The following is a 16,355-nucleotide window of genomic DNA, read 5'->3' as shown; positions in this document are numbered from 1 at the left end:
TAGAAGACTCCAGAGCTGTTGGGTATTAGAGAAGCTTTTAGTGGACACACAAACCTAAAATGTTCCTGTTTCCCATGTTTTAAAAACCTTAGAGATTTAGCCCACAGGCTGGAAGTATTATCTCATTACCCACAATGTAGGTCTCCCACTAATATGTATCATGTAATACAAACAGCTTAACAAAAAGCGGATGCAGCTCATGAATCTGAACTTCTTCCAGCCAACTGTTAATAGCCATTTTTAGCTTGGTAACTGGCCTCTGGAGCAACAGGGATGACATTATCCACGCAGGCGGCAGCGGTTAGCAGTGGGAATGCTTGACTCTGCTGCATATTCAGCAGGCCCCCATCTGTCCTCCGCAAAGTTCAAGGCGTGTCTCAGGAGAGCTTGGCTGGGCTTGCAGTAATTAAAGAGCGGCTGTCTGGCCCACAGGGCCGTGATGTGTGCCCGTTCTGCAGACTTGCACACTGAACCTTTCAAGTCACACTGAGATGGAGCACTGCACCCAGCCAGCTTCCACCATCACTCTCAGCATTTGCATTGGCAGAAGGATGAATGAATGTCACTGCTGTGTGAATGGCGGGTCGCCCTATATGACTCTCCTAGAAAACAGATCACAGGTTGATAAAATATTGGTGTTCTTATTACAATTGTCATTATACATATGTTTATAGAGTGTCAAAATGTAGGAGGTAGTACACATGATAAAGCCGGATGACCTATTAATTTATTTATTTTGGCATTCCTGAGTTTCCACTTACTTGCTAGTATTTTGTAATACTAAAACAAAGTCTAGTCACTATATTTTGGTTTTTGTTAACACTGCCTCTCTGTTTTCCATGTGTCTGGGCTGCTAATTCATAGGTGCTGTTCCTATGTGGGTCGTCGTGGAGGGGGCCCCCAGGCCATATCCATTGGGAAAAACTGTGACAAGTTTGGCATTGTGGTGCATGAGTTGGGACATGTGATTGGCTTCTGGCATGAACACACTCGGCCCGACCGAGATGAACACGTCAGTATTATAAGGGACAACATTCAGCCAGGTAGGGGGACATGTCTCGCAGCAATGCCTCACCAATAATGTCAGAGACCCAGCGAGAGACAAACTCAAAGTCACACATTTATACACACAGAGCGTCTGGGCCAAGATTGTTAAAACAGAAAAATCCCCAGTGATCTTGAGACTGCAGAGTTCTGTTAATAAGTGATTTTTGGCTGGTTGAAGTACAAATAAACAGATATTTATGAAAGTACATTTCCAGTGTTTATCAGACTGTAACAGTCTATAAAATGTTAAACAGTTATGCTAAAATGTTTAGAACCTCACTGGTAAAACACCTGTGACTTGCACTTCATATGTTATTCATTTGTATCTGTAGCTTTACTATTATATTTTTCATATTCACCTTTGATGTACATACATGCATACACACACACACAAGGGTTCACAGTATGACTCAGCTACATATGCTTCTCCTTTTTTTTTTTTCCTTTTTTTTTTTTTTTTTTTTTTTTCTTTCACAGGACAGGAATATAACTTTTTAAAGATGGAGCCGGGGGAGGTGGACTCTTTGGGAGAAGTCTATGACTTTGACAGTATCATGCACTATGCCAGGAATACATTCTCTAGGTAGGAACCAAGCCAAGTTCCACTCTATACGCCCCAGACACGAAAACTAGCCTTAGATCAAGTCAGTCATTGCTGTTTCCCACTCTGCTGCAACCTTTTAACCTATCATCTTTTTTCCATTTTGGCTCGTACTGTTTTATGACTTTATAGATCTGTAATACTCCTGGTCTGATTCTAAGGCTTGCTATTGAATAATGTGGCTTGATTCCCATAGCTTGAGTAAGAGCAAAGTATGAAACACATAATTTGTTTTTTAATCTTTAATATTTAAACTGAATTAGTCTTTAATCCGAATGGATTCTCTCAATTTGAAATGTTTTGTGTGCAAAGGGATATAAAATGTATTTGGGTTCTTTTGTTTTTTGGAAGACAGAGAGCCTTCAGTGGATCTCCATAAAATAAATGAAACAAAAGCTTCCATTTTGAAACTTTTTTCCATACTCACATTAAATGGGGCTTCTGGGAGACAGTTTTTTTGTAATATTTGGAAAAGATTAGGTTGCTTATTGCTTTAGGTCGCTTATTTGTAGTATATTTGATTAATTTCACATCTAGCTTTTTGCATTACGATATACTATTGTGCTATTGAGTATTCTTTGCTTTTTACACTCTCCTTGTGGCTTTTGCAGTATTAGCCATATTGCATTTAAACACAAACTAATCAGTGTTATAGAATTATTAAATATCTTTAAAAGAAAAATGGTAAATGATTCTTATCACATTTTTTTATTTCAAAAAGAAAGCCAAGTCTTTGTAGCCATAGTGAGGGTGTGTATCAACAGCTTCTTCCCTCAGCCTGTTTAAATTAAAGTTACATTCCTGAGTTCCTGCTGCTTTTGCAGCAGTAGAAGCCCCAATAAATTAGCACTGGTCTTGTAGCTGAGCTAAACCTGCAACAGTAGCCCTGCTTCATCACAACACAACTTCTGTGCAACGCTTTCATGGTTATGTGATGCTTCTTGTAAAAGTTGTGCCTTTTATAATGTGAACCACCTCATTATGCTCCTAAGGCTCTTTGTAGAGGCTTTGATGATTAATGGCATATTATCAAGGCCACTGCAAGGAGTTGTCTGCAGCAAAGTTTTTTTAGTACCTTCATAGCACACAGGTGTTATAATATGAGCCTTCTGCACTCCAAGCACAATTGCAGTCTGCCCCTAATAATCACCTGCGTATGGTTAGAAAAGGAGTAATGGAAATTGTATTGTTTTGCATAACATCTCCTTACATTAAAGGAGAGGATTCTTCTTTAAAATTTCTGGTGTTTCTTCACCTGTGTAAATGTAGATAAGATGATGTTTGTATCTTAGACTTTGGACATTAGCCAAGTAACTGAATTGGCATCAATGGCTAAACTTTGGAGGCTCAGCTAATACAAAATTTGGTCTTGTATATGTTGGATACTGGAAACATATCTTTTGTAAAAGCAGAACTGTGTATGTTTCATACTGACAATGAGACTTAAATTTGTCACTTGCTGGCCGCCTCCTCTGCTCCCGGTCGGACACTATAGGAAGCCAGATGTTGTTCTGTCATCCAGTGCATCAGAGGAAGCTTACTAGCAAAACCCCCATGACGAACATAGTCTGAGCTTTTACTTTAGTCATCTTAGGCAGCGATGTTATTTACCAGCTGGGTAAGCACAAAGCCAAAACATACCTCTTGGGAGAAGGTGACTCAGATTCAGCTTCTGACTCATCAGTGCAATTTCGAAAAAGAATCACTAACACTCACTGAGATGTGGTGTCTGGAAAACCTGTCCATGTATATTAGCTTACTGTATGTTGAACTGTGATAACTGAACTTTTCAAAAAGTCATAAATATTGTTGTTACCTACTGGTACAATTTGTGTGAAAAGTATTTTGACACTTCTTTTTATTGCATAAACAAAATGGACTAACCTTCCAGCCAGCTGCAGAAAAAATCGCTCAAACTTTAAATGTTTTACATAGAGCAGGAATAGTTTTGACAGCCCTCTGCAGCATGATCTGAGCAGACATATGTCATAGCCAGTAGCCCAATACTATCATTATGACCTATGTTGGGTAGAAGAAGCAACTGTTAGCCAACAGTTAGCTGTATAGATTTCATTTCCTTTTTACCAGCTTCTATACCCTGTATCACTCTGTCAGTGCAAAGGCCTCTCCTAGATCAACTGCCCTGCTCGCGGCAAACTGCTTCTGGAGAGCAGAGAGGGAATATTTGTCTAAACTGTGGGTGGGTGTAGGCCAATGTACAGAGAGGCTAGGTTGGCTATGTCCAAACTACAATTAAAGCACAATTTTACAGAGTTTGAATTAGTTTAGTTTAATCCTAATAATTAGGGAACAGAGTAACATCTGTTATAATATAAAACTCAAAAGTAACTTTCAACCTGATTTACTTAATACAAATAACAATTCATTAGGTTATAAATTACCTTTGCAAATAGCCACTGCAACTGAAATATTTTTTTAAAGTAGTATAGTGAGCGTTTTTTTTTCCCATATTGGATTTTGTCAGCCCACCACTTAAAGACAGGATGTCTTTCAGCTGCAATTGCTCTTGGTTCAAGATGTAGACATAATCTCGTAATTATTTGGCACGCAAGTTACAGTTTCATAATGGAGCAGCCCAGCCCTAAACAGTATTTGTCAGGTAATCCACCCGTTTCTGTTTTCAATCTAAATCCTAATTTGGGAGCTGTTTTGATCAATTAGACTGTTTAAACATAACAGGGGGGGTGGATGCCACTACTGGGAAATGTTTCACAGAGCTATTTTAGCAGACAAGGGCCTTCTGTTATATTTCCCCAAAGTCATTCCAATCACTTTTTCTTGAGCACTGATTGGCTGATTTACCAGTGTCGGTGTCTTTCTTTGTTACTCCATTATTGCCCAGAGTGTTTGCCTAGTGTTTTACAGTGAATCACCGTGGGAAGCCAGGGCCTTTGCCACAGGTTTTATTTAGAAGATTTCATGGCTTGTCTTTATGTTTTGCTGTCTCCTGGGGACAAGCAGGACTGATCCCCCTTGCTTTTTTGTCTAGGGTGTGTTACCCACCCAACAACTCAACCTGCCCCCTCCTTTGCTCCAGAGATATTTTTCAAGGCTGATGCATGGAGCAGTGCCAACTTAAATAGAGACCTGCCAGTGTGCCCTTTGTCTGCTCTGATACCAGCTGGAGTGGTGTTTTTCTCTGACGGTCAGCATACGGGTTCCTGGAAGCTCGCAGACAGGCAGGCAGAGTCTAAACTGTTAGCTCAGGCTGCTCTGTTTGCACATGCCAGGCGTTGATAGGCATGTCACCATGGGAACGGCCAGAGAATCAGGCCGTTGCTCGCAAATACTTAGAGAAAGAGGAGATGATAAACTAGCAAAGTGTCAAATGCATCAGTAGTGTGAAAGGAGTAATTGTTGTGTCCTGCCATTTGCAAAGCTATGTAGTTGCATCGCCTGGTTGTTTCGTAACATTTTAACGTTGAACTTTGAAATCGAACAACAAATGCGGCTGTTCATTCCTATTCTCACAGCTTATGCAGTTCACTTTGATTGCTCAGTAACTTTGGAGAAGGTCCTTGACTTATGTCTCAACCTCAAAGTGATAGATGAATAACCTATCCATCTGGTGCATTTCAGGCAAAGGGAAAGTAGATCTAAAACAATCAAGTAGTAAAAAGTGTAAAACAAAAAAACAAGAAAACTGTGTGTGACTAATGCCTCAAACTTAACTCTTAACACACTTAAGTGAGAGAAACTCAATTAGAGCTTTATTGTGCATTATAAGAAAGTAACTAATAAGTCGAGTGTACAGTAAGAGAATCCTGAATAGTTTTATTTAGGAAAAAGCAGTTTGGTTTGTGTCATTATTCTCTTATGTCTACATTGTGTGCATGCTCATTCTGATGTCTGCATCAGGTTGGCGCTCCATGCTGGCCAGTGCTATTCCACAGAGAATATGAGCTCTCCATGCCTTCCTTATCTAGTAGTTTAAATTTACTTCATTACTCAACAAAAGCACATTTTGCATGACTTAGTAAAAATTGGCAGTACTCATTTACATCTAGTATTCTCAGTCCTTTAGAAGCAGTTAATAATAATGTTGACAGTGAATTAACTGCATCGATTTATGTAAAGTAACTTAATCCTGCTTGCTGCCTGGGTTTATGCAATATTAGTCTCTCCTTGTCAATAACAGAGGCATCTTCCTGGATACAATCCTGCCACGCTATGATGTGAATGGAGTGCGACCGCCCATTGGCCAGAGAACCCGACTGAGCAAAGGGGATATCGCACAGGCACGCAAACTCTACAAATGCTCCCGTAAGTCCAAAATGACAGATCCTAGCTGCTATGGGGTTTTCCTGTCTATTTTTGCATGTGTCCACAGCATTGCCCTGAGAGAAGTCGGTAGCCGCTCCTGCCTTCCCCAGTTGTAGCTCTGTGGATATAGATAATACATCCACTCTTCATGTGGTGTGGTTTCCTGGCTGCAGCATCCAAGGCTCCCACGCTGGGAGGAGTGTAAACAATAACCAGAAACGGGAAATACTTATAAATTCAAAAGAACAGCTGTTAAAGACTCTGACTAATGTGATTGTTGGGAAACGGCAGCACTCTTCAGTCTCAAAGGACGTCATGTACATGCACACAGCATGTACATGTAAACTGTGCAGTCATTTACTAAGAGTTATGTAAGGCTGGCATCTTTCTCAACCACTCGCTTTGTTTATGCTTTTCAGTAGGAGAGGATTTAATTCCACTGAAGTAAACTGAATTCATAGCATTAGCAGATGTACATTGAGAACAACTGTCTGCTGAATAGATTTGATGTCAGGCATTTAATTGTAGGTCAGACCAGGATAGCTGAGCTGTCGGCCTCATGTTAACCTCAATGAATAAACTGAGTGATGGGTCACCCATGATGAATCGGCCTATGTTGTTTTTCGAAAGAATCGTAAAGGGATCTATATGTGTCTATAAAAGCATTCGGTCTCTTGAGGAAGACTGGATGATGTGGCGCACATTGTGGGGGATGAGTTAGTGAGTCTCTCCACGTGTTCGGGATTTCCCATTCATGCAGCATTCCTTGGAGTGTTTGTAATACCCAGTGTGTGCCTGAGTGCTTGTTAATGATTTAGTATTGGCAGACCCTTGCCAAGCATTATTACACATAACTTGTAGCTCAGGGCACCTAATTTTATTGCTTACACACAATCCTCAAGGGAAGCAATGGACACAAAGAGTTGGGGGAGATGTTTTCCTTACTCTTACAAAATGCAAGGTACAGATTAGAGGTAATACTGAACACATACGCAGTTTCAAGATGGACAGCTTAAAGAGTTTAATCTACTCTCATTTATTCAATCTTAATTAAACACATCTTTCCCCCACTTGGCAGGATGCCCCCCTAAGCCATTTCATGAGACTGTGCATTGTGTTAAGACACTTAGTTTTGTCAGTCAAACTAAAGGTAGTTTTTCACTGGCAACACGTACATAATGCATCACATCCTCTAAAGGGCTGTGTTATTTATAGTGGGCCCGGTTTATTTTCAGACAATGCTCAGAGAAAGGTGTCTCACACTCTGTGTTCTTTGTGTGATCATCATCTAGAGTTGGTGGGGTAGGGAGAGGCGTGGGGTTGTGGGTGAATATTACCAGCAGATGTGCCTTTGAACATAAAAGAGCTGCCCTTTATTTTACATTTAGTGTTTCAATTCCAGCATAAAGCAGCTGTCTCTGCATCAAGTTAAAAAATAATTGACACTGTGTCGTGCTCACAACTCAGGCATTATCTGCAGCTTTTTTTTTTGATACACAGGATGTGGGGACAGTCTGCAGGACAGCAGTGGGAACTTCTCATCTCCGGGTTTCCCTAATGGATACTCAGCCTACATGCACTGCATCTGGAGAATATCAGTCACACCAGGGGAAAAGGTAAAACTATGATTTTAAAAAGGCACCACTGAGTGCACATAGTGATGGTTTTGGACCATTCTGTAACAATAATTGTGTTCTTCTGGCTTTTAAGATCATTCTGAACTTCACCTCCATGGATCTGTACCGGAGTCACTTGTGTTGGTATGATCATGTTGAAATTCGAGATGGATACTGGAGAAAGGCGCCACTCAAAGGTCAGTATTAGCTGCAGGGCTAATACAGTATTCTATTTCCTTATGATAAATCTGATTATTGTGTTTCTTGGACCAGCTCTTCCCGTATGTATAAAGAGATAAATAATAAATTAATAAATATAAAAATATAAAGAGATTTTATCATCAAAGAAATTTAAGAAATTATTTTACTATTTGAGTTATATCTGTGCTGTGGACTGACAGCTACACACATTTTACATTTGTAAATATAAATCTATATGTATGTATCTATCTATCTATCAAAAATATTTGATATGTAACTAATTTGCATGGCAAAGTTTTGATAGATGAAAGAGCTGCAAAGTGAAACTTATCGAGTCATATCACAACAGAATATTTAAGAATTTGCCAAACAGGAAATGCTAAGTAAAGATGCTAGTTGTAAATGTAGTTGTCTTTATTTATCTTTCTGCCTCTCTGGTCCTCTTCTTGTCTTCCCACAATGTATTTAGTTTCTATTACCTGAAAAGCTGTATAGAGTAATTTCAGTCAGTGGCTTTATTTTTCCTGTGCAGCAATGCAGCTCAAGATAAAACACATAACACACAAAATAAAACAAACACACGAAACAAACAAAACACAGTTTAAATTATTAAAAGTAAGTTAAAATACAGACGATATGCTAGTGCACATTTTAAAATTAGATCAACTCTTTCTTGGAAAGTTAAGCAGACAGATAAAACATGTTGTCAATTTGTAAATTCATAAACTATGTGAAAAGTTAAAACTCTGTGTGTGTCCTCACCTGTGACATAGGTCGTTTCTGTGGTGATAAGCTGCCTGACTCAATAATCTCCACCGACAGTCGGCTGTGGATTGAGTTCCGCAGCAGCAGTAACTGGGTGGGAAAAGGTTTCTCTGCTGTTTATGAGGGTAAGCACCCATTCAAGCATGTTGCTCAGCTGACTGAATGCACAGCCAGACACAAATCCAACCATCCACATGCATCCAAGCTGCAGTAATATCCATGGTTTTTGGCTCCCCTACTGCTGATGTGTCCGGCACTTTACACTGCGTTAATCAGATTTTGGCCAGCCGTCACATTCCGCTCCATTGTTTCCAGACTATGCAAAGGGGTGATGTGTTTTCTGTGTGCTGAGGGTTGAGTCTTTTCAGCTGATCCATATTATGTAAATCACAACAATGAGAAAAGTATTATTATTATTATTATAATTATTATTTATTATTTCTTTTTATTGCATGCCCTTATGATATTGCTATGGAGGGAGCTTAGTATTGTTTTCGTTGTCATATGCAGCCATCTGTGGTGGAGAAGTGAAGAAGGACAATGGCCAGATCCAGTCCCCCAACTACCCTGATGACTACAGGCCCAACAAAGTATGTGTGTGGAAGATTTCTGTAGCTCAGGGCTACCATGTAGGCCTTACCTTCCAGTCTTTTGAGGTAAGACAACAGTCCTTGTTTTATATTCACTCAAATCACGTTTGTTAATTTGATGGCAGATTTATCCAACCCTGACCTCCAACTCTCCTTTTTTTTCCAAGATTGAGAGACATGACAGTTGTGCCTATGATTACCTCGAGGTGCGTGATGGGAACTCTGAAAACAGCCCTCTGCTAGGCCGCTTCTGTGGCTACGACAAGCCTGATGACATCAAAACCAGCTCCAACCAGCTGTGGATGAAATTTGTATCAGATGGCTCTGTCAACAAGGCAGGTTTTGCTGCCAACTTCTTCAAAGGTGAGACATTAAGAGTTGTCAACCTTTAGGAGTGAATGTTTTAACATACCTTTGTAAATATTCAAGCAATATTTTGTTTCTTCTTTTTTTTTTTATTCTTTTATTTTGTATTCCATGTGCAACATTAGGTTTTGTGTAACTCTCTTGGCTTATCTCTGCTGTTGTTTTGGAGGGACTCTGTTGTAATCCATCGAGCCAAGGGGCCAGTAAAAAGGGTCCTAACATCCTAATCTTTTTTTTTTTTTTTTTTTGGTCAGAGATGGATGAGTGCTCCAAGCCGGACAACGGTCGCTGTGAGCAACGCTGTGTCAACACACTAGGCAGCTACAAGTGTGCTTGTGACCCAGGCTATGAGCTGGCTGCTGACAAGCGCAGCTGTGAGGGTAAGTACAGGGAGAAGTTACCAGTCCTGCTCACCATGCAATTTACATGCTAGAGACTTTACACCCAAATTAAATAAGTACAGTCATTCCTAAAAGCCAGGAAGGATACTAGTGATGCCTGTGATGTCTCTCCATGTTTAAATATGAGTCAACAATTTAACCATTATATCTATCTCTAACTACACGTTGTTGTGTAAGACTTGACTATGACAATATAAGCTGTACAATATCGGGTTCACCACTTTACCTCTGTTTTTCCTTAAAGGAAGTTAACTATCACTACGGCTTTACCAATTGTAAATTGGTTAGCTTTTGTAGAATTATTTGAGCCATAGATTATTGCTACATTGCAAACATATATAGACAAACAGTCAAAGACACAGTTTCCCTTTTTACAATATTCTCTCATTAATGCATTCAGCTGTAATCTTTTAAAACATGAGTAAAATCATGGCACATTAAAATAAGAAAGTAGTGGCCCTACAGCAGAATGCGTTCCGCATATTGCCGTTACTTTTTACACCCAATGCCCTTCCTGGTGCATTTTTTTATCTGGGTTTTGTGACCCTTGGTGGCTGGACAAGGCCACTCCTGGTGGGGTGGGATTCGAACCCGCAGCCTTCTGCATCCCAACCCAATGCTCTACCACTGAGCCACCAGGCACAAAGCTGAGTCCTACCAGGAAGGTTGGGGAATAATTAGGTGTGTTTTTTTTAGAAGGCTATCATTGTAGCTGTCTGGTTTGCAAAATGACATTTGAATTATATATTCTGCTGAAACAGTCGCCCGCATATGAATCTGTGTGAAGTTGACTATTTTTCTTTGTTGTGTTTTCTGTCCAGCTGCCTGCGGAGGCTTCATCACCAAACTGAATGGGTCAATCACCAGCCCAGGTTGGCCAAAAGAGTACCCTCCAAACAAGAACTGTATCTGGCAGCTTGTTGCCCCCACGCAGTACCGCATCACTCTGCTATTTGACGTCTTTGAGACTGAGGGCAATGACGTGAGCATTGGGGTTATTATGAATCGGCACGGGGTGGGTTTGTTCTGTTTTCCCTCCGTTAGCACCACATCTCTCCAATTCCACAGAACAGTAAACCTCTACCTCTTAGTGTTTCATAACTAAAGTCAAATAAATGTCCTCGTTTTTCATATATTTAATTTTTCTACTCAGGTTTGCAAGTATGACTATGTGGAGGTGCGTAGTGGACTTTCAGCAGATTCAAGATTGCACGGCAAGTTCTGTGGGGCAGAAAAACCAGAAGCTATAACCTCTCAGTACAACAACATGCGAATCGAATTCAAATCAGACAATACAGTGTCTAAAAAGGGCTTTAAAGCACAGTTTTTTTCAGGTATGTCCTGACACTATTGAATCAGAAAAAGTTTATTGGTCTTAAAAGGGAAGAGTAATCAAAGTTTTCCTCTTTGGTTCCTCAGACAAAGATGAGTGCTCTAAAGAGAACGGTGGCTGTCAACATGAGTGTGTCAACACCTTTGGGAGCTACAGTTGTCAGTGCAGAAGTGGCTTTGTGCTGCACGAGAACAAACACGACTGTAAAGAGGGTAATGAACCTCAAATAGTTGTCATTGACGTGGTGTCACTTTTATCCATGTTTTTGACTTATTCCTTAGACATATGCACTGGCTATTCTTATCACAAACTGTTTCAATGCATTGAGCTTTGTTGACCAATGTTTTTTTTTTTTTTTTTTTTGGCTTAAACAGCTGGCTGCGATCACACTGTGAATAGTGTTAGTGGTGTCATCACCAGCCCCAATTGGCCGGATAAATATCCTAGCAAGAAGTCCTGCACCTGGGCGCTCACCACCACTCCAGGGCACCGCATCAAAATAGTACGTACCTTTCCCCTGTTCTGTATAGAATTTCACTTGTCAATCATGTATTTATTTGTGTGTAGACTGTTTGTCTAATTAAATTGCTAAATCCACTGAGGACATCTGTGTTTACTGTGTTGATGTTTTTGGCATTCCTAATGATGATGTGTAGCTCCCCCTTCTGTTATCTGTATGCTTGCCCACTGTGTGACTGACAAGCAGTAGGTCTATGTTAGTACCCATCTTACTGATATCACAGCATGTCCTGCATGCTTCTGTTTCTAAATACACTAACAATACAGTTAATGAATTTATTTAGTCAGATACTTGCTCTCAACTCCGAGGGAAGTGATATGCAGACGAGTGACAGTCTATGGATGGAAGATTTATAACATCAAAATATTGTAACTTTCCTTTAAAATTAAACCTAAAAAATAAAGTTTTTGATTTCCATGCATTTCTTAATTTTTTGTTTTTTTTTATTTGAACATACTCACTGTCTTGTATTGTTACAGGCCTTCAATGAGATTGATATGGAGGCCCACTTGGAATGTGCTTATGACCACATTGAGATTTATGATGGACGTGATGGAAAAGCTCCAAGTCTGGGTCGTTTCTGTGGCACCAAGAAGCCCCAACCCATCACGTCAATTGGAAACAAGCTGTTCATTCGTTTTTTCTCTGATAATTCTGTGCAGAAGAAAGGCTTTGAGGCTTCTCACACAGCAGGTGAAGATTAATGATGTAACTCTGTTCACTTTCTGAAAACAAAAGTAGCTCGGAGGGAATAAATTAAATCTTCGAGTTAAAGAGCGACTTCACAAATTTTCAACTTTCTATTTATGGCTTTAGTTTAGGGTGTAAATTTACATTAATGCTTTTAAACTGCCCTCTGACTTCCCTATTTTAAAATATTTCTCTGATTCCAGCTGAAAAACTGGTGTTTTTCATTATAAGGAGTTCAGATTATGTCATCTTGAGAAGCAGGACGACCATGATTACACCCTCCATAGTTTGAGCAAAACAATGACATAATCTGAACTAAAGTTGTGTATACGAAGTTGTGCTCATATTTTACCTCTGTCTGGTAATGATTATGACTCACGTTTAACCACAGAAACCTCACTCTGTCTAAGAATCTTTGGATTAATCTGGATGCCTAAAGCCACAAATAAACCACAGTCCAGCAAGTGCACTATAGCTGGTGTTTCTTGTCAGCTTTACATTCTGTCTACATGATGCTCAGCTCAGCTTAACTTATCTTTTCACAGAGTGTGGGGGTCGTCTAAAGGCTGAAGTCAAAACCAAGGACCTGTTCTCACATGCACAATTTGGGGACAATAACTACCCTGGAGCCTCTGACTGTCAGTGGGTGATCTCTGCAGAGAAGGGCTATGGCGTGGAGCTCATCTTCCAGACCTTTGAGATTGAGGAAGAGGCAGACTGCGGCTATGACTACATGGAGCTCTTCGATGGCGCTGACACCAAAGCTCCGCGGCTGGGACGTTACTGTGGCTCAGGGGTAAAAACATTTAATGAAATGCTGATCTGTGAATATCTAATAATTGCAGTGCAACTGGTTTGCCACAGTTTTTCTCTGAACTGTAATGTTGAAACAGTTGTTTTGAAATTAAAGTTGCTCTTGAAAACCCTTGCCAGCAGCTTGTAATAGAGTGACTTGTCAACTACCCAGGGGCTCTTGATTCCAATCCATACTACAACTTTAATCACTTTGTTAAAGCTTGCCATGGAGGCGATTGTATGTCGACACATGCCATCGTTCCATGGGTGCCGATGGCTGATATCAGAGTTTGTGCCATTGGGTTGTAACAGTGAATTAATCAGCCAGTGCTGAGACTGCAGTCAGAGTCTGGAACAATGAGGGTAGCACAGAATAGAAGTACAAGTTTCCTCAGGTCAGAGAACAGCTTAATTTAATTTACACACTTCAGTAATAAGCTCTGGCCTTTTACTCATTGTCTGTTCCTATGAATCATTTGCTGGAGGGGGACAGAACAACCTCAGAACTCCAGGGAACTGCTCCTCAATCAAGATTCTTTTTATAACACATGCTGACACAATTCAGTCAAAAGTAGGATGAAAACTCATTATAGGACTTTTAGCCCAAGGGCTTTTCTCAGTTAAATATTGGACTGCACAATGTTCAATCTACACTTTTGATGCTACATTGTTGGGTTTTAAATCCATTTCCCATTAAACCAAGGCATATGGGCTGTTGTAGATATATTATTTGTGTTTTGAATGGCAGCTTTTAATAAACAGAGTGGGGCTTTTACAGTTGGTTGCACAAGCTCTGACATAGCAGCTGCAGGGCAGCTGCCTGAGCACCTCAACCAACTATTTATTTTTTTTACTGTGATGTTCTGAATTAATATTCATGTGATGCTACTACTCTGACAAACAACCAGGTAAAGTGTTGCATATTTTCTATGCTCACATAATGAAGTTGACTTGGCTTTGGTTTCACTGGAAACACTTGGGATGTCTTCATGCCATGCTCAGTACAGTAGAAAATATAGTTCTGTCCAGGATGTGGTTTTATTCAGGGAAGTAGAGAGTCTTTAGAGCACTTGGCACATCATCAGAGTAAGATTTATCCTCAGTTCAGTACCAAACAAAGCCTGAAGTCAGTTTGGGTCCCAAACACGGCACCTGGGTGTTGCTGAACAAGAGCTCTTCTGCAGTCAGAAGTAATTTGTTATGGCCACTGATTTCAGTGTGGTTTTATCATGTGAGAAGTCTTTAGTTTTAATTGAAGTGCAGTCAAAGAACCAGAAAGTGACAGCGTCCAATGATTCTGTTGTGTTGTTCCTCCTGACAGCCTCCAGAGGAGATCTATTCAGCCGGTGACTCCATTGTGATTAAGTTCCGCTCTGACGATACAATCAACAAAAAAGGTTTTCATGTTCGCTACACTAGCACCAAGTTCCAGGACACATTGCATTCACGCAAGTGACCAGCAGGGGCCGGAAGGGGCCGTGCGGGGCAAAGGGGCAAACGGAGGGGTCCCCAGGGGAGGCGGCAGCCTGACGCTCGGACACCTTCGGCCACCAAGATAAATCAGACACGACAGAGCAGCCGGAAGACGACCAACCGCACCTCAGCTCCTAGGGGTTCTAGCTCCCCCCACAGACTGTGAGGAGTAAAGCCATTCTGCAGTACACCTTGTTTTTACCTTTTTTATGGTTAGGTTTGGGGTGGGAGGGTGAATGTCCACTTTAGGCAGACAGTAGGGGGAATGCTATTGACCCATTCCCCTCAAGGTATTTTTTTTTGTTTGTTTGTTTCTTTGAAAAAAACCTGACTCCTTAATAGGGGCACAAAAGAAAACAGTGGATTCTCAGGACCTGCAGGAAGGCAGGCATCAGCTGGACAGATCCCTGCTTTTGTCGGGCCAGTCCACCACAGCCAGGGGGAGGAGAGAGAGGAGTGTTCTCCTCACACTCTCATCCTTTTGGTTCAAGGATTCCTATGTATAAGAGGATTAGAAGGACTTGAGATTTTGGATACTGTATGTCAGTCAATTGCATGTGATTACAAGGAAATAAGGAAAACTGTACAGTGACAACACCAGCATTTGTAATTGGCATTGTCCTGGCAACCAGTGGCAAGATTCTCGCTGTTACCATTAACAAAGAAATCAACGAAGCAGTTATCTAATTAAAGGACTAATAAATGAATTGTGGTCTGTCTTCTGGTTGGTAATGATGACTGGCTATTTCTGTACCTCCATGTATAAATTAACGTGTATGATTTTTATTTTTTTTTTTCAAAGGGAACGTGTGCTTTTTTCAGCTCTAACCAGTTAGCACTTTAAAGTGAATTGTTCCAAAATCATGAGCTTCTGAATTTTTGTGAAATGCAATGCCAGTTCACCTTTTTTAAAATGCATTTTATCTCTCTTCTTCTTTGTTTTTAATTGCTCCATTTAGTTCCTCAGGCATACTTGAACATTGTGTGTGCCCTGTAACATGGGGTAATAAAGATATGACTTATGTTTCAGTGTTGATTTACAGTTCTGATGTAAAATAATCTCTCCAGAGAAAATGCCTTTTCTTGGTCCAATGAAGTATTTCTCAAGAACCAAATGAGCCTTGGTATTTATTGTTATAGTAATACATATATAATGTAAAGGTGGACAGGTACTGTGGAAATTACCCCTATAATTGCCTTCTATTGTATAGCCATTGGACTGTATTGAATATACTATGCTGCTCACCCATCTCTCTCTCTATTTATTTCACATTTAGCATGATAACAGCCTGACACATCTGTTGAAAGTCTGGTTTCACAGTATTATTAAAATAAGTCTTGTGCTGTTAAATCATCTCCATTGCACTGCCCAATTTGCTGGTAAAGTGCAATCCAGGACATTTGAATAGAAAAATTTTACTTGGTCTGTGTTTGAAATACTTTTCAGAGACACATTCTGACACACAGACCAACAACAAAGTCAAGTATAAAAATCTCTTAATAGTCGTATCCGTGACTTGCTATTTATAGATGTAGCTTGTACTTTTAAACCCTAGTAGGAAAGTATTTATTTTTTCAGCATGCAAAAATTTCATTCTCCTACTATAACCTTACTCTCCCTTGATAATTATTCCATTACTATTCTTTTGCGGTTTTTCATAAAAACATGAGGA

The 16,355-nt window shown here is 40.2% G+C and overlaps 1 protein-coding gene across 2 annotated transcripts in view; it reads left to right on the top strand.

Annotated features, from left to right (window-relative positions):
- The window catches only part of bmp1a (bone morphogenetic protein 1a), a 29,407-nt gene extending 13,476 nt beyond the window's left edge, over positions 1–15,931 (top strand). For both annotated transcript variants that reach the window (XM_067519870.1, XM_067519868.1), the window contains 16 exons: positions 865–1,043; positions 1,525–1,630; positions 5,808–5,932; positions 7,433–7,548; positions 7,643–7,745; positions 8,523–8,639; positions 9,025–9,170; positions 9,272–9,467; positions 9,725–9,850; positions 10,693–10,853; positions 11,025–11,205; positions 11,291–11,416; positions 11,579–11,706; positions 12,204–12,417; positions 12,960–13,210; positions 14,531–15,931. In XM_067519870.1, coding sequence (XP_067375971.1) covers positions 865–1,043; positions 1,525–1,630; positions 5,808–5,932; positions 7,433–7,548; positions 7,643–7,745; positions 8,523–8,639; positions 9,025–9,170; positions 9,272–9,467; positions 9,725–9,850; positions 10,693–10,853; positions 11,025–11,205; positions 11,291–11,416; positions 11,579–11,706; positions 12,204–12,417; positions 12,960–13,210; positions 14,531–14,665 — 2,410 coding nt within the window. In that variant the 3' untranslated portion in view covers positions 14,666–15,931. The remainder of the gene's footprint in view (positions 1–864; positions 1,044–1,524; positions 1,631–5,807; positions 5,933–7,432; positions 7,549–7,642; positions 7,746–8,522; positions 8,640–9,024; positions 9,171–9,271; positions 9,468–9,724; positions 9,851–10,692; positions 10,854–11,024; positions 11,206–11,290; positions 11,417–11,578; positions 11,707–12,203; positions 12,418–12,959; positions 13,211–14,530) is intronic.
- Positions 15,932–16,355: the final 424 nt, after the last annotated feature.

Source organism: Channa argus, chromosome 11 (assembly GCF_033026475.1).
Source record: "Channa argus isolate prfri chromosome 11, Channa argus male v1.0, whole genome shotgun sequence".
In the NCBI taxonomy this organism is placed as follows: domain Eukaryota; kingdom Metazoa; phylum Chordata; class Actinopteri; order Anabantiformes; family Channidae; genus Channa; species Channa argus.
This window is presented reverse-complemented; position numbering and strand designations above follow the sequence as displayed.